The 24933-nt window shown below is 42.2% G+C and overlaps 1 protein-coding gene across 2 annotated transcripts in view; it reads right to left on the reverse strand.

Moving 5' to 3' along the window:
* Positions 1–620: 620 nt before the first annotated feature.
* UBXN11 (UBX domain protein 11) overlaps positions 621–24933 on the reverse strand; it is a 28878-nt gene continuing 4565 nt past the window's right edge. Inside the window, exons 3-14 of one of the 2 annotated variants that reach the window (XM_073616143.1) lie at positions 17051–17119; positions 16868–16968; positions 16288–16345; positions 16135–16214; positions 11576–11666; positions 11276–11490; positions 11112–11189; positions 8807–8924; positions 7491–7594; positions 6302–6369; positions 1033–1158; positions 621–955 (exon numbers count right to left, since the gene is read on the reverse strand). In XM_073616143.1, the coding sequence (XP_073472244.1) occupies positions 829–955; positions 1033–1158; positions 6302–6369; positions 7491–7594; positions 8807–8924; positions 11112–11189; positions 11276–11490; positions 11576–11666; positions 16135–16214; positions 16288–16345; positions 16868–16968; positions 17051–17119 (1235 nt within the window). In that variant the 3' untranslated portion in view covers positions 621–828. Of the gene's footprint in view, positions 956–1032; positions 1168–6301; positions 6370–7490; positions 7595–8806; positions 8925–11111; positions 11190–11275; positions 11491–11575; positions 11667–16134; positions 16215–16287; positions 16346–16867; positions 16969–17050; positions 17120–24933 lie in introns of both variants that reach the window. The other variant, XM_073616142.1, reaches the window with a different exon arrangement.

Genomic DNA, 24933 nt, shown 5'->3' on the forward strand with positions numbered 1-24933 from the left:
AGGTAACACACAGAAAACTAGTTTTTTAACTTTTTCTTCACTCTTATTAAAATGAAAGATAATACAAGTCACACGTGGGTTTTGGATAGAATGGAGAAGGTTCAGGCTGTATATCAGGTTTTTATTGTTAGAAACTAGAGATGCACCGAAATTTCCATGTCCGAAAATGGTGTTTTCTGCATTTTGCAGATGGAGAAATAGGTGGCGATTAATGGTGCTGAAAACACAATTTTACTGTGCTTATGGTGTGGTTTTCATAGGTAATGTGACTCAAAAACCACTTTAAAGGGTAAGTTCACCTTTACAGAAAAGTCTGTAAGGTGAACTTACACAGGACACTGGTGCGGCATTGATGCGATCTTGCTGTTTTTTTTTTCAAAGCATTTCCTGAATTTTCAGTTTTGGCACACAAATTTCCATTCGGTGCACCTCTATTAGAAACTCCTAGTCGCCAGTAGAGGTTTTGGTCAACAGGACAAGAAATGAGGGCGACTGTCCTCACTCCACCAAAAACTACAAGTCTCTAATACTGTGGTTGTTGTCTTTGGGGAAGGAACAGGTGTGAGTTTACGCTTAAAAGCACTGGTGCTTTGTTATCAAAGTAGAGATGACATTTCCAATACTATTTAAATAGTTTAATACATATTGTGTAAAACCTTTAGTCGTATAAATATAAAATGTAATCCACTTTAATATAAATTACATACAAGATACATAAAAACACACATAATTAAACCTAATTGCAAAGTGTGTAATTCTAGTAGATTCCTAAAAGTCATTTTTGGGTTGTTTAATTGCCATATATGATATGAATTTACCAGGGTTATTTTAAAGTTTTCTTCTTAGAAGGAGAAAAGCATTGGGTACAAGGGCAGCTTCTTGTAGAGTACATTCATTGTTGTCATACACTCGATAAGGCAATCGATTGATGATATCAAAGTCATCTTCAGTAGTTCTGTGAGTAAAGAAAAAAAATCTTTTAAAGTATGATGGAACCACATTTCATGGGGAGTATATGAAACTACTATTCACCTGTGTTTTGATAGGTGGTTCCGCAGACCCCCAAGGGTCTCCGAGGACAACATTCGTACTTTGTATGTGTCTTCTCCATTCTCAGACTTGATTCGCAGTGTACAGACAACCGCATCTGTCTGGGACCTAGAATTACTTCAAAATAATGCAATATAATGTTCTGTTCCCAACTTTTATAAATTCGGTCTGACTATTTTTTTAAAGCCAGCCATACATGACCTAAATTCAGAGAAATTTTCTTTTGAAAATCTTAGGCTACTTTCACACTGAAGGCGTTGGTGATAAAGTGGCTGAAGAAAGGGTTAAAACCGCCCGTGTTGCGGCGCTGCCAAAGCGCTTTGCAGGTGCTTCGGCAGCGCTGCCCATTCACTTCAGTGGGCAGGGCGTTTTGGGAGGGGTGTATACACCCCTCCCAAACCACCCCAGAGATGCTACTTGCAGGACTTTTCTGAACATCCCTCAAGCCCAGTGTGAAAGCACTTGGGCTTTCACACTGGGGAGACATGAGAGGTGTTATTTTTAGCGCAAAAACACCTGAAAATTGCCTCAGTGTGAAAAGGGGTCTTAACTAAGAATTTTTGTTTGAATTTGGTACCATTAGTGGGCCGCAGCTCTGACTGATTTTCATGCGGCCATCGAATTTGAGTGATCAGACATGTTGGAATTTTTTTGAAAAACAAATTTCTAATCAATGATGGGAGAATCATGCAAGAAATATAATAGAGATAGAAATGAGCTGTGAACTGGAAAGAAAAGAAGATTCCCAGCCAGGAAAATTCTTTTCTGTAGCAAAGTGAGGTGAAATTTGAAGGCTTCGAAAGAAAGAAGGGTCCCCGCGCAATGGACCATGTACTGTAGGGATTAATATGTATATTGGAACTGCTGCCTCTACAAGTTATTTCCACTAGGTGGAGTAAGACGTTTTGAAAAAAGGAAAAAAAAGAGTAGATATGGCGCCGTTCCAGACCTGATGGAGTTCAGGTGTGCGCCGCTCCCTTAAATGGGAGGAAAAATTGGGGTGGAGGAAGAAATTTTATATATAATATATACTCAAACTCCTAAATGTGAATGAGTGTCAGGCTGTGTACCTGGTTTAATATGAATTGCAACAACCCCTTTTTTTTAATATAAAATAAATAAATGATTAAGTGCTAATAAGCATATGCAATGATCATGTATATACAAAGTTAAAAAAATATGCAAAAGTGCTAGTGTGAATAAACAGGTGAACATGTGACTATTATGTGCATTAGATTATAAAGTGCTGTTGTGCCAGTGAAGGGATCGGTTCTGGTGGGCTCTTCAATAAGTAAACACTTAGTGCATGCCTTAACCGTGCTCTTATTGCAGCAGCCTCTGTCCTCTGGGCTGATCTCAATCTCCAGCTGGTCAATTTGCTTCTCTGCTCTGGACGGCGTTACCCTGCATTGCTACACAGTGGCATATACTGTGGAGGTGTGAGACCCCAAGAGGGGGTGAAGGATCTGGTGAGTGCAGTCACTATAGGAGCACGGTTAAGGCATGCACTAAGTGCTTACTTTTTGAAGAGCCCACCAGAACGGATCCCTTCACTGGCACAACAGCACTTTATAATCCAATGCACATAATAGTCACTAGTCACATGTTCACCTGTTTATTCACGCTAGCACTTTTGCATATTTGTTTAACTTTGTATATACATGATCATTGCATATGCTTATTAGCACTTATTCATTTATTTAATATATCTAAATATATATATATATATATATATATGTATGTGTGTGTGTGTGTGTGTGTGTGTGTGTATATATATATATATATATATATATATATATATATATATATATATATATATATATATTGTTGCAATTCATATTAAACCGGGTACACAGCCTGACAATCATTCACATTTAGGAGTTTATTGAGTTTATATCTGTTTCACAGTTACGTTTATTTGATTTGTATCTGTTTTTGGGTAGTAGGATATATATATATATATATATATATATATATATATATATATATATATATATATATATATATATATATATATATATTATATTATATTATATTATATTATATTATATTATATTATATTTATTTTTTTTTTTTTTCCTTAAGGGAGCGGCACACACCTGAACTCCATCAGGTCTGGAGCGGCGCCATATCTACTCCTTTTTCGAAATTGAAGGCTTAGTTGGTCCAATTTCTAAATCAATGGAGGCACCATCGGATTAAAAATGCACAAATGTTCTGATTTTTAAACCAGTTAATGACCGTGCCACAGCTGAATGACTGCTAGAGCATGGCTCGATAACTCTGGGAGGGTGTACATTGGCGTCCTCCCAGAGTCCCGCGCGCAGCCGGGAATATCAGTGACCGCCGGGTCCGCATCACAGATCACGGTAAATGGCCGCTGACAGCTTCCGTTTTACCATGTGATTGCTCCGTCAAATGACGGAGCGACCACTTGTAAACAAACTGGCGTCATGGTTAGTTCCTCTCTCCCCTCTGTACAGATCGGTACAGTGTGAGCAGAGAGGGGAGAGATCGGGATGCAGCAGCGCTGTGGGCTGGATCTGTAGTGCCCACAGCACTGATCTGTGCCTATTGCAGCCTCATACAGCCAGCCATCCATCCATACTCCTCATACTCATTCATGCTCCTTCATCCCATCCATGGCTCATGCATCCCTATTCATGCTCATCCATGCCACTAGAGTGCCTCACAAAAGTGTAATAGGTGGTCAAATTAGATTTGACATGTATGCCCCTAGAACACCTGATGGTTCTCCCTGCATGTTGGGCCTCTCTATGTGGCCAGGCTGTGTAAAAGTCTCCCACATGTGGTATTGCCGTACCCAGGAGGAGTAGGAGAATCTATTTTGAGGTATAATTTTTGGTATGTACATGCTGTGTGTTAGAAATATTGTATAAATGGACAACTTTGTGTAAAAAAAAAAAAAAAAAAGCGTTTTCATTTTCTTTACACATTTTCCAAAAACTTGTAGAAAAAAAATGACATGTTCAAAACACTTATTATGCCTCATAGATTATACGTTGGGTTGTTTTCTTTCTAAAATGGGATCATTTTTGGAGCGTTTCCATTGCCCTGGTGCTCCGAGGACTTCAAAAGTGTAAGAGGTAGTCAAGAAATTAGATGTGTAATTTATGCTCCAAGAACACCTGATGGTGCTCCCTGCATGTTGGGCCTCTGTATGATGGCCATGCTGTGTACAAGTCTCACACATGTGGTATCGCCATACTCGGGAGTAATAGCAAAATGTGTTTTGGGGTGTAATTTGCTATGCATATGCTGTGTGTGTGAGAAATAACCTGCTAATATGAAAATTTGGTGAAAAAAAGAAAAGAAAATCTTGATTATGCAAAGAATTGTGGGAAAAAATTTACAGCTTCAAAAAAAAAAAAAAACTCACCATGCCTCTTACTAAATACCTTAGAATGTCTACTTTCCAAAAAGGGGTCATTTGGGGGGTATTTGTACTTTCCTGGCTTGTTAGGGTCTCAAATGAGATCGGCCGTCAGTACTTCAGGTGTGATCAATTTTCAGAGATTGTCTCTATAGCTTGTGGACTCTATAACTTTCACAAAGACCAAATAATATACACCGATTTGGGTTATTTTTACCAAAGATATGTAGCAGTATAAATTTTGGCCAAAATATATGATGAAAAATGACTAATTTGTAAAACAGAAACAAAGAAAAATGCATTTTTTTTACAGAAATTTCGGTCTTTTTTTTCTTTTATAGTGTAAAAAAATTAAAAATCCAGTAGTGATTATTAAATACCACCAAAAGAAAGCTCTATTTGTGTGAAAAGAGGCAAACATTTCATATAGGTACAGTTTTGCATGACTGAGTAATTGTCATTCAAAATGTGGGAGCACTGAAAGCTGAAAATTGGTCTGGTTAGGAAGGGGGTTTAAGTGCCCAGTGGTCAAATGGTTAAAAGAAAATTTGTTCAGAATTCAACGCATGTATGTGGCCTGCATTAGATTTCACTATAAAATGGTGGAGCTGATTTACTAAAACTGGAGAGTGAAAAATCTGGTGCAGCTCTGCATAAAAACCAATCAGCTTCCAGCTTTTAGTCAAAGCCTAATTGAAGAAGCTGACTGGCTACCATGCACCACTGCACCAGATTTTGTACTCTCCAGTTTTATTAAATCAACCATGGTATTCTGTTTATTAATCTATTCTTGCTTTTCTCAGTTGGGGGACCAAAGACCTCAGCCACTGGCTGAGAGTGCTGATCAGGAGCCGGTCCAGCATGCATGTCCGACAAAAGCCAGCTTCTTTTGGACCGGCTGCCATACACACAGGCCGAATGTCGACTGATATTTGGCATGTGTGTACTAGGCTTAAGGCTGGTTTCACACGGGCAGTCCCTGTAATGCGCATCTTCCCGCTCAGCAGGGGATCTCTCCACTGAGCAGGCTGACAGGACTGTATCTGCTCTACTCCACTATGCAGAGCAGATACAGACACAGCCCCGCTGTTCTCTATGGGGCTGTCAGATGAAAACTAACCGCCTGTCAGTTTTGTTCGATGAGGTCCACCTGATCAGGACCACCCATGTGAAACCAGCCTAAGAAAGAACTTTTATACCCCTTTAACACCTGTGCGGCTTTAAAATCCCGCTACTTCAGCGCCATTTCAAAGCTGCACATCAGTGTGACTTCATCTTATTTCCACCAAAGTATAGTTCAGCTTGTGGGTGTATTACCAGCCCCTTTGTAATGGCATAATACAAGTCGTTACCACATGCATTTTATTGTAGTAGCTTATAGCTTCTTTAATAGGAAATCTCTGGCTTCCAAAGACCGAAATAGGCTCCTCAGAAACAGACACCAGCCGTCTATATTTGCCATTTTAGTATGCTTGCTAAATGTTTGTCTGTTTAAAGTAAAGCAATAAAAAAACTACAGTAACTGTATAGGTAAAATAATCTATTGCCTGTGTTGGAAATAATCACCCAACAGCCTCCCTATTAATACAGAGACAAACCTCTCGGTGGTGGATCACAATAAAGGCACCTGAGTAACATATGGCCTTCTATGTCTATGCAAGTTTTATGCAAAAAATAAGAAAGCTTGAATCATGTCCTTCCTATCTGTAATTTATTGAGTATAGGGCCAGCCTAAAGGGAGAGGGGATTAGGGGCTGGAATCCCACTGCAGGGTTTTTTTTTTTTTTTTGGTTGGGCCATGCAAAGCATACAGATTACCCTATTACGGAAACAGATCTATTCTCAAACTAGGCTTACCTTTTCTCCATAAATAACACATGCGGAGAGTCTACTAAGATTTCTCGTGTTTTTTCTCCTTTAGATCCCTATAACAACATAGACAGACAAGATAGAAACAATTCCCAAACAGGGCTACAGCTTTACAGCTGACCTATACCGATTAAATGTCTAGAATTTTATTGCTGTCTAGAGTAGCAGTTAATAAAATCAATGCTTGAAAAAAATATGTTAATTTATTCTTTAAAAGTTCCACAGCAGAAAGGAAAAAATGTGTTATGTTCTCTTCTATCATGACTAAGGCTCGATTCACACCTATGCATGTTGCTTTTGAGCGTTTTTGGAGTTGTTTTTGAGCAGCGTTTTTACCGCGTTTTGCGTTTTTTTTGTTTTTTTGTTTTTTTTTTATATAGACTGTGTACAGTCTAAAAAAAAATTTAAAAAGAAAAAAAAAAAACCGCTGTAAAAATGCTGCACTTGCGTTTTTGATGCTGGTCCATTGAATTCTATTACATGCAAAACGCTGCATTTTGCATGAAAAAAAGTCCCTGACCCTTTCCAAAAATGCAGAGGTACAAAAAGGCATTGATGTGAACATGTTCCATAGGAACCCATGTTAAAAAATTCACATGCATTTCTGCAAAATGCATCAAAAAACGCGCTAGCCTTAGAGCCCATTCACACAGGGGCAACACGACTTCCAGCGCGACTTTGGGAGGCAACTTGGACACGACTTGAGTATGAATCACAGCACGACTTGGGGCAACTTACAACACAACTTGAAGTTGCCTCCAGGACATGGAACTTACAAGTGGCCAATCAGAGCTTATCAGCTGTGTGTGAGAAGGAGGGGGCTGGTTGTTTAGTGGAGTAAATTACTTTGTTTCCTTTCTGCTTCCTGTAAAGTTGCTTCAGTATGAATAGTGATCAGACTTGAAGGCAACTTCCATTGAAATCAATGGGTACAAGTCGGATTGAAGTAGTACAGGAACTTTTTCTGAAGTCGGAGCGACTGCAGTAGTGTGCATTAAGACGGATCCATTTACTTACATTGATTTTTTTTCATGTAGCACGACTTGAAGTCGGATCCAAAGTTGCCCCTGTGTGAATGGGCTCTTAAGGTCAGTGCAGTAATATTTTATTAAAATAAGACTTATAAGGTTATATAGAAGTTCCCAGTATGGCACTGACACGAAGAAGTTATAGGTACCTGGAGGGCTTCTCTTATTGGACCCTGAATATCCAAGACCCGGCCACCACGCACAACAGATTTTGGAAGTCTGCTCAAAAACTGATCAACAGATAACTGGCGACCTGTACAAAAAAAAAATTAAGACATTATTATACTAAGCCTACATCCCAATATATTTTTTAGAAGTTTACCTTTTTTTTCTTTAAGAAGAGGGAGACGCAAACATTTGGTTTCACTGCATTTCCTTACAAAGATCAAATGGAAAGCCCACCTAAAGTATATACAGTACATGGGTAATATAAAAAAGTTCTGTAAATCTCTGGTACTTGTACATTTCTCTAAGTTATGTTTCTTTAAAAATGCTGTAAGTATAACAAATATACATATTCATCCTGCCAGAAAACCAATGTGCTCCAAACTTACACTGCAGTCTGCCTGTACGTTTTACCACAAGAGGCGACTTCCCCACTTCTGATGTGTACCTTCCAATGCTACGTGTGCTCCATCCACACAGCCACGTCATTCATTCACAGAGATCTGTGAATGAATAAATTACAAGTGCTTTCTGCTACTGCAGCAGACAGACTTGTAGTTCTAAATGGACTACAAGTGTAGTAATGAGCGCACTCCTAGTCCACCCACACTTCCTCCAGCTTTCAAACTGAAGGGGTAGGGGCAGAAAGCTGGAAGAAGAGTACATAGGAGTCTGACATTGCACCCACAATCCACTGATCACAGGTGCAATGCTTTGCAGGCTCATGTGAAAAGAAATAATAAATGCACACTTTTTTCTGAGAAAATGTGAATTTATTATTTTTTTTCTTAAAGTAGTTGAAAACCCTTACATATATCTAGTGAAATGACTAGCCTCAGGTGATACACAGCGATTAAACAAATCCTCCTAAATAAGTAATATCTGTTTATTTGCAGCCATCTCTTCTGTACAGCCTTCTAAACTACAGATTTTACACAACAGCTCTCATATGCAGGAGGCAGGAACTAAAGTCAGACACTGCAGGGCTCAAAGAGAAGACCTCTGAGCCCTGATTGGAGGGAATGGACACAACTTCTTCCTCAAAGTACACAGGAAACAGCTGAGACTGTCAATCACAGGCTGTGTGCTGGAGCTCTGCTTCCTCTCCTTCTTTATCTCCTGGAGTCAGGTAAAGCTGTCAGAAATTACCCAGATAACAGGAAGGAGGCAGCAGACAGAAATCCTATTAAGTGCCTTGGATAGAGACACACTATAGAGGGATATGCTTTGTTCATATTTCATGTTTGAGCTTTACCGCCACTTTAAAGGTGAACTTATTCTTTAATATGTATGGTCTTACCTGGTAACTCACTGGTCTCTCTTTCAGTTCCATCTGCGCCTCCAATAGTGTGGCCAGTACCAGGGAATTCATCCCATGATCTTCTTTCTCGAAACACCACATCACGCAAATCTTTAACCTGCGCAGAAGTATTAATCTCCATATCCAATGCTCATTTTGTATTATAACAAACTGTTATAACCATATCTGTAGCACAATGAAAGAACTGACTTAACAAGAAATTTGTTTAGACTAAACCACTGATTATGTTCAATGAAGTACACTAAAAAATAATTGTTATTCAGTAAAACGATCTTTAACGTGATTCTAGTCACTTGCTTAAAAAAATATTGAAATGGCTCTTTCCTTGAATAGAAAAACCTATCTCTTTGGCAAGCTGTGTCAACTACCTTCCCTCTGTTCCAGCGCTGCAACCTCCCACCTCCAGAAGTGTCAGATCCATGTGTCCCCTGCTTCGCACCATGGTTCCATAATTGGACCCCCATATCACTACAGGGCTTATATATGACATAAGAGTAGTGGATGAAACCATCATAATGCACAGCAGGGGACACAGGCATCCAAAACGCTTGGATGCAGAATGTTGAATGCTGTAAAATATGATGGGAGGCTGTAACACTCTGCAACAGAGGGAAGAAGGGAGACACAGGCTACCAGGGAAACAGGTATAACCTCTTCTATTGACACGGTCACTTTGACTACAGTTTTATTTTTCCAGTAGAAGAGAGACAGACATTCAAAAATAACTGCCATTTTTATATAGCCATTTTACCCTTTCTAGTCCATAGGCTTCGTTTTGATGTTTGAAGTAGAACTATAGGGAAAACGTTTTTTCTACATTTTGGAAAGAGTAAGGGAGATAGTAAGATTTTTTTTGTTGGCAACTGTGTTTTCTGATTTACCTTCACTTCCTGTCCCATAGCCAAAATTGACGTAAAAGGAAATCCCTGCCTTGGGAAAATTCAGTCGTCAACCAGTTTGTGCTTTTCCTTTAATCCTCCTAAATAATAAATGTGGTGGCATGGCAAATGCATCCAAAACAGCTGAGTGCACTAGCCTCTAAGGGCATGTTTACACTTAGGCTTGGCAGGAAGATAGGGGGGGGGGGGGGTTCAGTAAAAACAGGCAGCTGAGCTGCGTTTTTACAAATTCTTAAGCCACAATATTATACTCCTTAAGGCTCCGTTAACATATATGAAAATTGGATGCGTTTTGAACCGCATCCGATGCACATGACGTGTGAACCAAACCAGCTTTCTGCAGAGCCAGTTTACATATACGCAGTGCAAATTTGCGGCAAAATTAAAAACAGTCCTGTGCATTTTCTGAGCACTGCAGTACAGTTCGGATGCAAATTCCAGGATCATTGCCTTCTATGGAAACACATCTGAATCGCACATCGGATTAGTTTTGAACACGATTTTGATCCGAAAAATCCATACCAGACTCTTATCTGAGAGCCTAGCAGGGGGGAAGGGGGACAAGTGAGCGCATGCCCCCGACAGGGGGGGTGCTTATTAGGACTATGGAGTTGATTTACTAAAACTGGTGCACTCAGAACCTGGTGCAGCTGTGCAAGGTAGCCAATCACCTTCTAAAATCAACTTGTTTAAATAAGCTTTGGCAACAAAACCTGGAAGCCGATTGGCTTCTATGCAGAGCTGCATCAGATTTTGCACACTCCAACCTTAGTAAATAACCCCCACGTGCGCAAAACTTTTCAAAAGAAACTGCCACTTTTATATAGCCATGAAAGACATTTTTTTCATTACTAGTCCTACTATAGGACGTTTAAAGTAGAACTATAGGCACATTTTTTAAATTTTTTTTTTCATTTTGGAAGGGAGTGTTATAACCCTTGTCAGTTGTTTTTGCGATCTGTTTCCCATATGCAAAACAGGAGGTGAAATGTAATCCCTGCAAATTATGGAATCCATTGGGCACCCAACAGTACTAGTGTCCCCATTGGAAGATTTTCCCTCTATTACTTTTCTGGGGACAAAAATTTGGGATTTTTTGTTTTACTTTCAATGATAATGGTGAACAGGACAAATAGGGAGTGGGAATCTCCCTAATGGGGGAACAGACAGCATTAAAAACCTGCCAGATGTTCTAATCGCTCTCCACTCTGTCTAAAACTAGGAAAAAATGTGTCTTTGGTTATACTTTAAATTGTTTGTACTCTAAAAATGTACCTACGTTTCAGAGGATTTATTTGCACTACTGATCCTCGCATAATGTCCAACAAATGAAACTTTTGCCAAACCTTTCAGTCACTTTAATCCATGGATCTGAACTCTCTCACCTGAAATACTACACCATCAGGAAATCGTTTTTGCAATTCAGAGGGGAAATATCCATCCATGATGTCTTTGAGACATTGCTGCAAGACAAAACCAATAGTGTTGACATCAGGTTTTACTCATAGTTTCTTCTTGATCTTCACCTAATTCCAGTTGGTTAACTTACTTGAGTTGATGGCTCCTGATGAGAGCGAAATGGCCCCTGAAACATAATGATCCCATTCTTATATAATGTCAGTGGGACAGGGTCAGGAGGTCTCAGACGAGCTGCCCCAGCACTGTAATGTATTTGTGAAACACCTTCTCCCCCAAGAAGATTTAAGTCTCTCAAATTCTCTAGAATCAGGTCATAATCTGGTTGGAAAGTGTTTGAAGAGAGACCTGGTAATATGTGAAAATATTCAAATTAGGATTCTTAAGGACTGTCACTTGCTGAGAAATGTGATTTCATTCATTGTCTGCTCACCTGAACTGCTGCTGGTGGTCTTGTGCTCTGCAGTGCTAGCAGAGTCATCATCATCTCCAACCCATACAAGACCATAATCACTCAGAAAATTCTGGGAAAGGACACAAAATGATCTGATTTATAACGTTTGCATGCAGAATGCATTTTGCCAAATACTAGCGATAAAACAGTTAACAGTGTCATACACAACAATTCATTCTACCTTAGCAATGCATGAAATGTAATTCATGAGTTACTACTCTAGTCTGCACGGGGGGGGGGACTGCAGATAGGGACAGGGCTATGTGGTCCTCTCTCAGCCCCCTCTCTCTCTCACTCCCCCCTGTCTTTCAGCCCCCTCACCCCCCTCTCTCTCACTCCCTCATCTCTCATTCCCGCCGACTTTCAGCCCCCTTACCCCCTCTCTCTCACCCACCCCCTACAGCTAAGATCCTGTTTAGCACTTGTGCACTTTCCTCGGCATCACCCCTTGGAAGCATTGTAGAATCCCAGAGGAATCCACTACTGAGTCACTTGCTAAGTTGCCTAATGCAAAAAAGCAATAAATAAAAAAATAAAAATCAACCCTTCGTGTGAAATATTACTTAAAGTGGCTGTAAACCCTTACATATTGAAGATTGAAGTGAAGTGATCGGCCTCAGGTGATACACAAAGATGAAACAAATCCCCCTACATATTGTGTACCTGTTTATCTACAGCCCTCTCTTCTCTATATCTGTTCAAAGTGCAGAATTTAAAAAGCTTGTCTAAGGGTTCAGAAATAAGGGGCAGAGAGATGAAGTTACACTCTGCAGACCTCAGTGAGGAGAGATCTGAGTTGGCCAACAATTGTGTGACCGTGTGTATGCAAGACAAGCTTGGGCCACAGATTTGTTGGCCAACAATCCGATTGTGTGTACAAGGCTTTAGGCATTTATAATTGCTTTTCTCCTGGCTGGAGAAAAGCAGCTTTAAACACATGCCTGAGCCGAATTGTTCCAAACGCGTTTAGGCACATCAAGCGCTTGGGTGACTATTTAATTGGCCAGAATATTAATTTATTCTGGCCACTGAAATGAAAAAAATGCATAGGAAATTAGGAGCATTTACACATGTGTACCTGTGTTTAGGCACATCAGGCATTTTTTTCATGCTCAAAAGCTCTTGTCCTGAATGCAACTTTGGTGTTTTTTTTCTCTAAACTCCTGAAAACGCCTATAGTGTGCATGAACACATAGGTTAATATAGAGGAGCGTTTAGAGGCAGAGGGAAAAAAAAGCTGAAACGCCTGTAAAAGCCATTTTTTTTTTTTAGCTCAAGTGTGCATGGGGCCTTAGTATTCTGGCTGCCTGAGCTTGGGGATACGTAAACTCATATTAGTGGTCCAAATATCTTCAGGAACGGAGACAAAGTTATCAGGAGGTTATAGCATTAGAAAAAAAATTGAAACATCTCTAATTTTATAGAGCTTTTTTTAGTTCATTTGGATAAGAATTTCTATTTTACGACCAGCTTCAAGGCAAACAATAGTAAGAGGAGTGTCAACATGATGGCACAGAGCATGCACTCAAAAGGTCTCATTTTACTGCATGTTGACAGATTCCTCATTTGCAATACATTGATTAATGTGACAAGTTATCCTGTAAACTTTTGCAAATAAGAACGTAAGCAACAAGGGGTTAACCTTGTGCCACTTCTCAAAGTGAATATGAAGGCTGCAGTTGTTTCTTCCATTCCTGCAGTGCTTGTTGCTTTGCTGCAATGGACATTTCGTAGCCTTAAAGCCTATGTTTAGGGGAAAAATGTGCTGCGGGGGTTAACAGAATCGAGCGACCTGTCATGTAAAGAATGTCGATTATACCTGTCCTTTCTGCCCACCTCCTCTATTCATGGACGCTGTACTATAGCTTCATTGAATTAAAAATGATCTACGAATGGTGGAGTGGATGAATGAATGGTCCACCTCTTCCATTTTATAGTGCTATAGTACGGCAGTATTAAAGTGGTTGTAAACCCATCCAAAAAAAAACCCCAAAAAAACCCTGCAAGACAAAGGCATAATGAGCTAGTATGCATCGCATACTAGTTTATTATGAAATACTTACCTTAGATCGAAGCTGGTGCAGCGGTCCCTGTATACCGATGTGACAGGTGACATGTCTCCGGAATGTTACTTACGGGTTCACGGGCTCCAGCGCTGTGATTGGCAGGAGCTGCCGGTAATGGCACATCAGCTGAAGCAACGGCACGAACGAGCTGTTTCTTCAGTGTGCATTTGCCGATGACTTTGGCACATGCTGGTACAGGGGATATCTCTTAAACTGTGTAGATTTAGGAGATATCCACAGTAGCTACAGGTAAGCCTTATTATAGGCTTACCTGTAGTGAAAAGTGGTTTGTAAGGGTTTACAACCACTTTAACCCCTGCAGCACTAGAAGATTACGGCTGCAGAGTAGGGGAGGGGGACAGAGGTTTTTGGATTTCCACTATTACGGCTTAACATCTTCCAAGTCAGCGACCCCAAAAAAAAGTATGCATATCAGGATTTCTGAGTTCACTGGCCACATGCTTGTTCCAGATCAGAGACTTAGAAAAGTACTGAAGTCAGAGACAGATAGCTACCATTCTGGAATCAATGAAGGTCTTTGTATCTCACAGATTTCCTTTAAAATTCTCATAAATGAACAGAAATCAACAATCATCCAATACGTGTATGAGCATTCCAAACAGAAACGGAATGTTGCAATATACAGGGCTCAGTTCACGAGGAGGTATTTTCCTCTTTAAAATCTGAGATAGCTCATAGAGTTTTTCAAAAATTTTTTTGCAATTTACGAAAAAATGCTACTAAATTAGGACATGAGGTATTTCATAGAAATTTGTGGTATTTATCTAATGAAACCATTTGGTATTTTATCTGATGATGATATTCAGTAGGATGCATACAGTGGAAAAGGATTAGAACTCCCAGGGCCGGCCCTACCATGAGTCCAGCTGGGTCCATTGGACCCAGACAGAATTTTGAGACGGGGCAGCAGTGTGCCTAGCACACTGCCCCTTGAGCCACTTGTTTTCATGCAGAGTTTGGTGGCAGCGGGAGCATGGCAGCAAACAGCTGTGAGGCCGGGGGAATTTGGGGAAGGTGGCCAGTGAGGTGGGCAGTAAGACCTGAGAGCCAAGAGGGAGAAGAGCTCCACCCCCTCCCTGACCACCAAAGAGGCGAGCAGAAGCGGGTGCAGCCTCCCCGGCATTCCCAGAACCTGGACTCTTCTCTGCTCCAAGATCAACAGTGAGACCCAGAGGACAGGCTGACTGGGGGCCCGGAGGAAGAGGATGGGCAGAAGCGGAGGCTGCCAAGGAGCTGCTGGAAGGAACAGAGCAGTGAGAGCACCTCCAGATCCAGAAGGAGACTGGGAGCTGCCCACTGCTGGCCGTCAGGTACCGGGCATCCTACACATACATACCTGCACACAGAGTCTGCAGGGGGGGGGGGGGGGCAGAGGAGGGACTGCAGATAGGGACAGGGCTATGTGGTCCTCTCTCAGCCCCCTCTCTCTCTCACACACTCCACCCTCTCTCTCTCACTCTCCTCATCTCTCACCCCCTCTGTCTTTCAGCCCCCTCACCCCCTCTCTCTCACCCACCCTCTCTCACCCCCTTTTTCTCAACTACCCCTTACTCCCCCCTCTCTCTCAAGCCTCCTCTCTCTCCCACCTCTCTCATCCCCTCTCTCTCCACTCCCCCCCCCCCTGTGAGCCCTCCTCTCCTCTCAGCCCCCCTCTCTCTCTCTCTCACTTCCTCCTCTTCTTCGACGCCCTCTCATTCTCTCACCCCCCCTCTCTTTCTCTCGCACTCAGACCTCTCTCACCTGCTCATGATATAAAATAATGGAGGTAAGGGCCTTTTGGTGGGTGTGATTTTTTTTTTGGGGGGGTGGGGGGGGGGCATTTTATTCTTGGACCCAGGCAGCACAATGTCTTGGGCCAGCCCTGAGAACCCCTGTTAGTTTTTAATGCTAATAAAAAAGGTAAAATGGTTTCAAGTCCTCCTTCCGGCAAGGAGCTCTGATTTTCCGGCAGCATCCGCTGGACCTTCAGAGCGCATGTTGCTGGAGAAAAAGAGGAGAGAAATCCCCTCGGCTTTCTCTCCTCTTTTCCGGCGCTGACAGGACAGGCTATGCAGGTTCTGATTAGTCGGCACCGTCCACGTGACATCGCCAACGAATTAGAATGCCTCCTATTCGTACCTTTGCGGAGGTACGTTTAGGAGATTAAGCCGCGGGGATTTCAAATCCCCAGACTGGTAAAACAGCAATCTAATGTGTCACAGCGGGAGATTGTGGGATTCAAGGTCAGCGGAACCCGGGGGGGGGGGGGGGGGGGGGGCAGCATAAGTTCACCTTACAGATTTTCTGTAATGGTGAACTTACCCTTTTAAGTGAATTGAGCCCACAGTGTGTTTAGTCTTTAGGATATCAAAAGACATCTTTATACAGTATGAACACACACTTTACTAGCTCTGGAGAGTCTCATTTTATATACACAGACTTTCATACTTCATAGTTTATATTCGTTCTGACCTCCATATCAGTAATTCTTGCCTGTAGTTCCTGGCACCTTGTCTCCACTTCCAGAACGTGTTGGTCTGAAGAAGAATGACCTAAACGGAAAATGTGGTTATTATGATGTGAGAGATTGCTGGGAGTTCTCAAATGATCAGGCCTACTGCCCACCTGTCTTCTGCTTTTGCAGCTTCTTGAGCTTCTGCTCTAGCGTGGCGATTTCTTGATCCTGAAAAATACACAAGTGAGATTTTTACAATCTTAAAAGGTGAAGTAAAAAAATAATAAATGCACATGTTTTTGCGGGGAAAAAAAAATGCGCATTTATGTTTTCTTAGGAGCCTGCCCAGCATTTCACCCACAATCCAATGTCGGTTCCTGCACACTATCCTTACAACTTTGTGCCTATACCTCTATAGGGACTTTTACTTACAGTGTGGAGTGAATGGACTATGAAGGTACTCATCAGGGCCCTCACAGTCCATTGAGAACTACAATCCATCTATGGGACTTGTAGTTTATTCATTTACAGAATTGCTGTAAATGAAATAAGCAGTTGTGTGGGTGGAGCTCTAAACATCAATGGCTTTTTTAAAGTGTGACAGAGGGTGTGGAGAGAGAATGGGGGGGATCTGAGGGTGCTGCATAGTAACAGGTTACATATTATACCCTAAATAAGAATATAACAGTTTACTAAAGGTGAACTTAGCCTTTAAAATACAACATCCAAATAGGGGTCTTTTTTGCTGACCTTCATTTGGATCTCCCGTGCTTGAAGACGCACTCTGGCCTCTAACTCGCTTACTCGCTTCACCGTGGTGCTCAACAGATCAAAATCACTGGGAACAGAACCTACAGAAAAAGAATGTTGATTTTTTTTCTAAAATACTGCCCATATCTACTGTGCAAGTCTGTAACCCGCTTAGGTACTGACCCTGCTCTTTCCCCAGTGGGTTGTGTTCTTTCAGCTGAGGGAACATATTCAAGAATCGTGGACTTGATACTGAGAAGAAAAAAGCAAACATACCGTCATGTCATCTATAAAACCGATTACAATAAAAAGGATGATATAAGGGCACATATAGTTACATAGTAACATAGTAGGTGAGGTCGAAAAAAGACACAAGTCCATCAAGTCCAACCTATGTGTGTGATTATATGTCAGTATTACATTGTATATCCCTGTATGTTGTGGTCATTCAGGTGCTTACCTAATAGTTTCTTGAAACTGTTGATGCCCCCCGCTGAGACCGCCTGTGGAAGGGAATTCCACATCCTGACCACTCTTACAGTAAAGAACCCTCTACGCAGTTTAAGGTTAAACCTCTTTTCTTCAAATTTTAATGAATGGCCACGTCTTATTAAACTCCCTTATGCGGAAAAGTTTTATCCCCATTGTGGAGTCACCAGTACGGTATTTGTAAATTGAAATCATATCCCCTCTCAAGCGTCTCTTCTCCAGAGAGAATACGTTCAGTGCTTGCAACCTTTCCTCATAACTAAACCTCCAGACCCTTTATTAGCTTTGTTGCCCGTCTTTGTACTCGCTCCATTTCCAGTGCATCCTTCCTGAGGATTGGTGCCCAGAACTGGACAGCTTACTCTAGGTGCGGCCGGACCAGAGTCTTGTAGAGCGGGAGAATTATTGTTTTATCTCTGGAATTAATTCCCTTTTTAATGCATGCCAATATTCTGTTTGCTTTATCAGCAGCAGCTTGAAATTGCACAAAAGTGTTTTCCGTTTTGGGTAAACACATGTACTGAATTACTTGTAGGTTTCCTACGACAAACTCCTGTCATGGGATGTCACACAGGAGCAGTAGTTTGTGTCACTTTCTCTTCTCAGCAGACTATAAGCATGGTGTCCAAATTCGGTGGGGAAGCATGAATCCTTCCTTTGGCTTGTAATGAATATGGCTGTTGGGTAGAAATGCTAAATGTGGTGAAGACGTCTCACCAATGGAGTCCCTCAAATATCTAAGAGGCCAGTACAGCTGGCCAATACTATGATAAGCTAAAGATACAAAAAGGATACTAGCATAGAACAATTCCAGAGACTGCAACAGAATTGGTGAAAGGTGTGAGGGATAAAACGTATCAGGAGAGACTTCAGGAACTTAAAAGGGATCTTCAGGCTGCATATACTATAGCTGCTGACTTTAAATACCCTGTGCAGGGATATGTGACGATCGGCCTGCCCTTGGGAAGACGTCACCAATGACGAAATGCGTCGGGTGGCTGTTACTGAAGACGTCACACTTGCTTAGCCGTTACCCACAGAGTTCCTTGCTCATGAGCTGACAGTCTGCTGGTTTTTGACTTGTTTGTGCCTGTTTACAACCTATCGAAGGTACTTCTTACATAGTTTATTTTTTTTTTTCTTCCCGATCCATTTGGAGTTGTTGCTGAGCAGCCAACGCCTATTTCGGATGCCGTGTTATTTTGTGCTTTTATGACCTTTATAATTTATGGTCCACGCCATCTGGTAAGAAGCGTATGGTAATTGTTGGTGCTTGGTGGTGGATTTCATCAATCAACTTCAATACTTACAAATCTCCATAGGCGATGCTTAATTTTTTTTTTTTTTTTTTACAGGTTACATGTTTACAGGTACAGAGGAGGTCTAGTGATAGAATTATTGCTCTCGCTCTAACGTTTGTGGCGATACCTCACCTGTATGGTTTGAACGTTGTTTACATATGTGGGCGCGACCTACGTATGCGTTCGCTTCTGCGTGCGAGCTTGCAGGGATGGGGATTTTTTTAATTGTTTATTTAAATTTTTTTATTTTTACACTTTCCTTTTAAAAAAAACTGTTGATCACTTTTGTTCCTATTACAAGGAATGTAAACATCCCTTATAATAGGAATGGTGCGTCACAGGTCCTCTTTATGGACAGATGTGGGGTCTATAAATAAGATCCCACATCTCTCCTCGAGGCAGGAAAGGCTGAGATCAAAAAAAAAAATTCACGATCCCAGCTATGTTTACTTCTGCCCTCCAAGAGTCATAGAGATTGCCGGGGACCATCTGTCCCTCGGAAATCTCTATGGCTAACTTCCACCAGCGGTGGATTCCCTCTCTGGTTCACCGATCGTATGGGCAACCCGGGGGAAGCACCGGAGGGAGGCGGACGTCCCCTCCCGCTGCCTGTAAGAACGATCAAGTGGCTGAACAGCCGCTATGATTGTTCTTACGGTGAAGGGAATCGCCGGTGGAAAAGATTGATATCTGAATGATGCCTGTAGCTGCAGGCAGGCATCATTCATATATCACCACTGAAAGCCCAGGATGTCATATGACAGCCAGCAAGTGGTTAAACAGAGGCCAAGATGGCAGCTTCCTTGGCTGTAAAGGATATGAGGGTTTAGTTTTGCTTTAATGCTCACCTCTCTGAAGGGCAGCAACTCCAACCTAGGCTCTCTTGCAGACCTAGGGTCATGGCTGCTATATAAATTTTGGAGTGTGTCAGTGCATTTCCCTTGTTGCATGCTGTGGTTCCACCAGTGGCTGCTACATCCCTACAGGACATGAAAGCAGCTCACAGCAGGAATCATAGCATAAAGTGGGCACATGCTATCTAAAGGTGACCATACACTATACAATCGGATTGTACAATCTCCTTTACCTCTACTATCAACTATGTAGTGCAAGGGCATTCCTTATTGGAAACAGATTGAAAGTACATGATCTTATTACTGACAGATTATCGGAAAAAAACAAAACGTCATCATGCTTTTTAACCACCTAATGACAGCCTGCCCGCAATGTACTGCGGGCGGGTGGCCTGTACAGGAAAAGCGACGTCACTGTCTGTTTCCCGGTTTAGGGCACGCGCATGCGTAATTGTACACAGCGGGAGTCTGTCAGCAGATCCCAGGCCATTGATTAGTATTATCACTGACCACTGTATTAAAGTGGTTGTAAACTCTCCCCCACAAATTTGTCCCATGTAAATCAGCATAAAAAAACCCTAATGAACACTGCTTGTAGATATCTCCTTACTTGCTTAGTATTGTTATAATCCTTTTTGTTCTTTAGAATGACGTCACTGAGCATCCCATATCTCCTCTGATTTACGGCACACTCTTGCCTCGTTTCCACTGAGCGGATCGGTTCGGTACGGTACACTATTTTGAGTGTTCCCATTATGGAAGCGGCCCATACAACCGAACTGCATCATTCCTGGTCCTGCTTCAGATGTGGGGCCATAGAAAATGGTACGGTTCGGTTAGGGCGGAGCTACAATACATTCCACTGATTGACAGACGTGTGACGCCATGCTAGGCATTTTTTCTAAACCCAGGTATGGCCCCTGTCGGTCCGACTTGCAGTGGAAACGTTCACCTGAATAGGCCGGACCATTCTAGGCCTTCCAAACTGTACCGACCCGAACCGATCCGCTCAGTGGAAACGAGGCATAAGTGTGCTTGTCTGTCTAATATCAGGACTTCCTACGGCACAACACTGAAAGATTTTTGGATGCATATATGTACTTCCTTAGCTATTATGATGAAAGTATCACTATGTCTGTTGTATTCAATATATATGTAGTATCATATGTTAGGACTTGTTTGTTGATTATTGTATATTTGAATCTCATAGACACTGTACTTCTTGTAAAACCCCTGATGAAGGAGACCACAGTTCATCTCTGAAACATCCTTGGGTTTGGGATTGTGTACCATGTCATTCTGCTAAAACGTTTGTACTACACGATGCATCCTTTTTTTATCATATGTTTCTTATGTATTCAATGAACTTTATATTTTGATATATATGCTGATCAGTTTGGTAGTGCCTTTAAAGTCCCACCCCCTAGGGGGATTCTCCATTTTCTTTTTGTTCTTTAGAATGATGTCACTGAGCATCCCATATCTCCCCTGATTTACGGCACACCAAGTGTGCTTGTCTGTCTATTATCAGGACTTCCTACTGCACAACACTGAAATCCCACAAGACTGCATAATCACGCTTCCTACTATATCCCATGTGACCATGTCCTGGGCATTGGACAGCATTACTGCAGTCTTATCAGCTGAAGCTGATAAGACTGACATAGGCAAACAATGTTATTCATCCCTTGTGATAGCAATAAAGTTGAATAAAATTTTTTTTGTTTATAAATCCCCCTGTGTTCGTGTGAAAATGCAATTGCACATGTAAGTCTGGCATGGATCTATAAACAGTGTTTGCACCACACAATAATAATAATACATAAACACCCAAAGCTGAACAAAAAAAAATTACTACTAATATTAATAATTATTTATTGAGTGTTACGATGTTTAGTTATTTATTATTATTTTGTTTTTTTAGAGTTGGGGTTAATTATTTATTATTACTTAGTATTCATTTATGATTATTATTAAGTAGTAGTAGTAGTAGTACCCTAACCAAAAAATAAATAAATAACCCTAACCCCTAATCCTAACCCTAACTCCTAATCTTAACCCTAACACTAACCCATTACCCTAACGGAAAAAAAATATTATTAATAATTAAAAAAATATATTTTTTAAAAAAGCTAATGGAAAAGCTAAAAAAGCTAAAATACCTATCAACAAATGATGCAACAGATGAGAGTTTTCTATATTGGCTAAACAAAATTGGCAAAGCTCACAAACACTGTATAGAAAAGCGCGAAAATTGTGCATAAAAACTCTGGAAAAGCACAAAGACGCTACGCTCAGGTGTGAATGCAGCCACAGAGAAGTGTAAATGAGTGACAGAGCCCCGCACAGACGTGCTAATTTCAAAAAGTGACAGCTAGTACAAGGAACTTCTCCCCATACTGCTGTCATGGGGGGGGGACACACACAGCGGCTGCAGCATTGGAAACATGCTACATATTCCACCCTAAAAACGGGTGTGACATGTATCATGTTCCCAAAGGTGAACTTATCCTTTAAGTGTATTTTTTCCTGAAAATAAGCGTTTCATAAATGTCTGTAGAAATATCGTCTGACTTCACAAATTGCAACAGCAAACATTTTATTCTCCAGGACCTTTGCTTTCAGAAAATGTATAATGTTAGGGTGTTCTAAGTCATTTTCTAGCCCAACAATGCTAATTTTACCTTATATGTGAGAAGTATCAGAATTGCCCAAGATAACATGAACTGTACATGTACTGTGGGGCGGCGGCCCCTCTGCGCAAAATCATGTACAGGTATATTATTTTACACTTCTGAGTCTGCAGCGCGCGCGCCCCGCTTCCACTGTGATTGGACACAATGGAAGTCAATCAGCAGGTCCGGCAAACTCAAAGTCCAATGGCACCCGCCAAACGCTCCAGAGGCAGAACAGCAGTCTGCCTATGTAAACTGCGGTCTGGCAGTAGAGAAGACAGAGATCTTTTGTTTCTGCTAAGCAGGAAAGCGGATCTCTGTCTTCCCACAGTTAAAGCATCCCCCACAGTTAGTAAGCACTAGCAGGGAACACATTTAACCCCTTTATCGCCCCTGATGTTAACCATCCCCGGCCAGTGTCATTAGTACAGTGACAGTGCATATTTTTTAGCACTGATCACTGTATTAGTGTCACTGGTCCCCAAAAAAGTTTCAAAAGTGCCACTTAGTGTCTGATTTATCCGCTGCAATGTCGCAGTCCTGCTCTAAGTCGCTGATCGCTGCCATTACTAGTAAAAATAAAGAAAAATATCCCATAGTTTGTAGCCATTATAACATTTGCGCAAACCAATCAATATACGCTTACTGGGATTTTCTTTTACCAAAAATATGTAGCAGAATACATATTGGCCTAAATTGATAAAGAAATTTTATTTTTTTACATTTTTTTATTGGGAATGTTTTATAGCAGCAAGTTAAAAATATATTTTTTTTTTTTTCAAAATTGTCGGTCATTTTTTTTTTTTATAGCGCAAAAAAATAAAAAACGCATAGGGGATCAAATACCACCAAAAGAAAGCTCTATTTGTGGGGAAAAAAAGGCATACTTTTAACCACTTAAGGACCGCCTAACGCCGATTTACGTCGGCAAGGCGGCACGGGCAGGCAAAATCACGTACATGTACGTGATTTGCCTCTCGCGGGTGGGGGGTCCGATCGGACCCCCCCCCGGTGCCCGAAGCGGTCCCGTTCTGTTCCCCGGCGATCCGAGATGAGGGGGAGGCCATCCGTTCGTGGCCCCCCCCTCGCGATCGCCGCCGGCCAATGGGAACACTCCTTTGCTGCTGTATGCTAAACAGCAGCAAAGGAAATGATGTCATCTCCCCTCGGCTCGGTATTCCGTTCCAGCGCCGAGGGGAGAAGACATCAATGTAAGTGCACAACACACTACACACACAGTAGAACATGCCAGGCATACAAAACACCCCGATCCCCCCCCCGATCGCCCCCCGATCCCCCCCCAATCACCCCCCCCCCTGTCACAAACTGACACCAGCAGGTTTTTTTTTTTTTTTTTCTGATTACTGCATAGTGTCAGTTTGTGACAGTTACAGTGTTGGGACAGTTAGTATTACCCCCCTTTAGGTCTAGGATACCCCCCTAACCCCCCCTAATAAAGTTTTAACCCCTTGATCACCCCCCATCGCCAGTGTCGCTAAGCGATCATTTTTCTGATCGCTGTATTAGTGTCACTGGTGACGCTAGTTAGTGAGGTAAATATTTAGGTTCGCCGTCAGCGTTTTATAGTGACAGGGACCCCCATATACTACCTAATAAATGTTTTAACCCCTTGATTGCCCCCTAGTTAACCCTTTCACCACTGATCACCGTATAACTGTTACGGGTGACGCTGGTTAGTTTGTTTATTTTTTATAGTGTCAGGGCACCCGCCGTTTATTACCGAATAAAGGTTTAGCCCCCTGATCGCCCGGCGGTGATATGCGTCGCCCCAGGCAGCGTCAGATTAGCGCCAGTACCGCTAACACCCACGCACGCAGCATGCGCCTCCCTTAGTGGTATAGTATCTGATCGGATCAATATCTGATCCGATCAGATCTATACTGGCGTCCCCAGCAGTTTAGGGTTCCCAAAAACACAGTGTTAGCGGGATCAGCCCAGATACCCGCTAGCACCTGCGTTTTGCCCCTCCGCCCAGCCCACCCAAGTGCAGTATCGATCGATCACTGTCACTTACAAAACACTAAACGCATAACTGCAGCGTTCGCAGAGTCAGGCCTGATCCCTACGATCGCTAACAGTTTTTTTGGTAGCATTTTGGTGAACTGGCAAGCAAGCACCAGGCAGCGTCAGGTTAGCGCCAGTAGCGCTAACACCCACGCACGCACCGTACACCTCCCTTAGTGGTATAGTATCTGATCAGATCAATATCTGATCCGATCAGATCTATACTAGCGTCCCCAGCAGTTTAGGGTTCCCAAAAACGCAGTGTTAGCGGGATCAGCCCAGATACCTGCTAGCACCTGCGTTGTGCCCCTCCGCCCGGCCCAGCCCAGCCCACCCAAGTGCAGTATCGATCGATCACTGTCACTTACAAGGCACTAAACGCATAACTGCAGCGTTCGCAGAGTCAGGCCTGATCCCTGCGATCGCTAACAGTTTTTTTGGTAGCATTTTGGTGAACTAGCAAGCACCGGCCCCAGGCAGCGTCAGGTTAGCGCCAGTACCACTAACACCCACGCACGCAGCATACGCCTCCTTTAGTGGTATAGTATCTGAACGGATCAATATCTGATCCGATCAGATCTATACTAGCGTCCCCAGCAGTTTAGGGTTCCCAAAAACGCAGTGTTAGCGGGATCAGCCCAGATACCTGCTAGCACCTGCGTTTTGCCCCTCCGCCCGGCCCAGTCCAGCCCACCCAAGTGCAGTATCGATCGATCACTGAC

Source organism: Aquarana catesbeiana, linkage group LG02 (genome assembly GCF_042186555.1).
Source record: "Aquarana catesbeiana isolate 2022-GZ linkage group LG02, ASM4218655v1, whole genome shotgun sequence".
NCBI classification, from domain to species: Eukaryota; Metazoa; Chordata; class Amphibia; order Anura; family Ranidae; genus Aquarana; species Aquarana catesbeiana.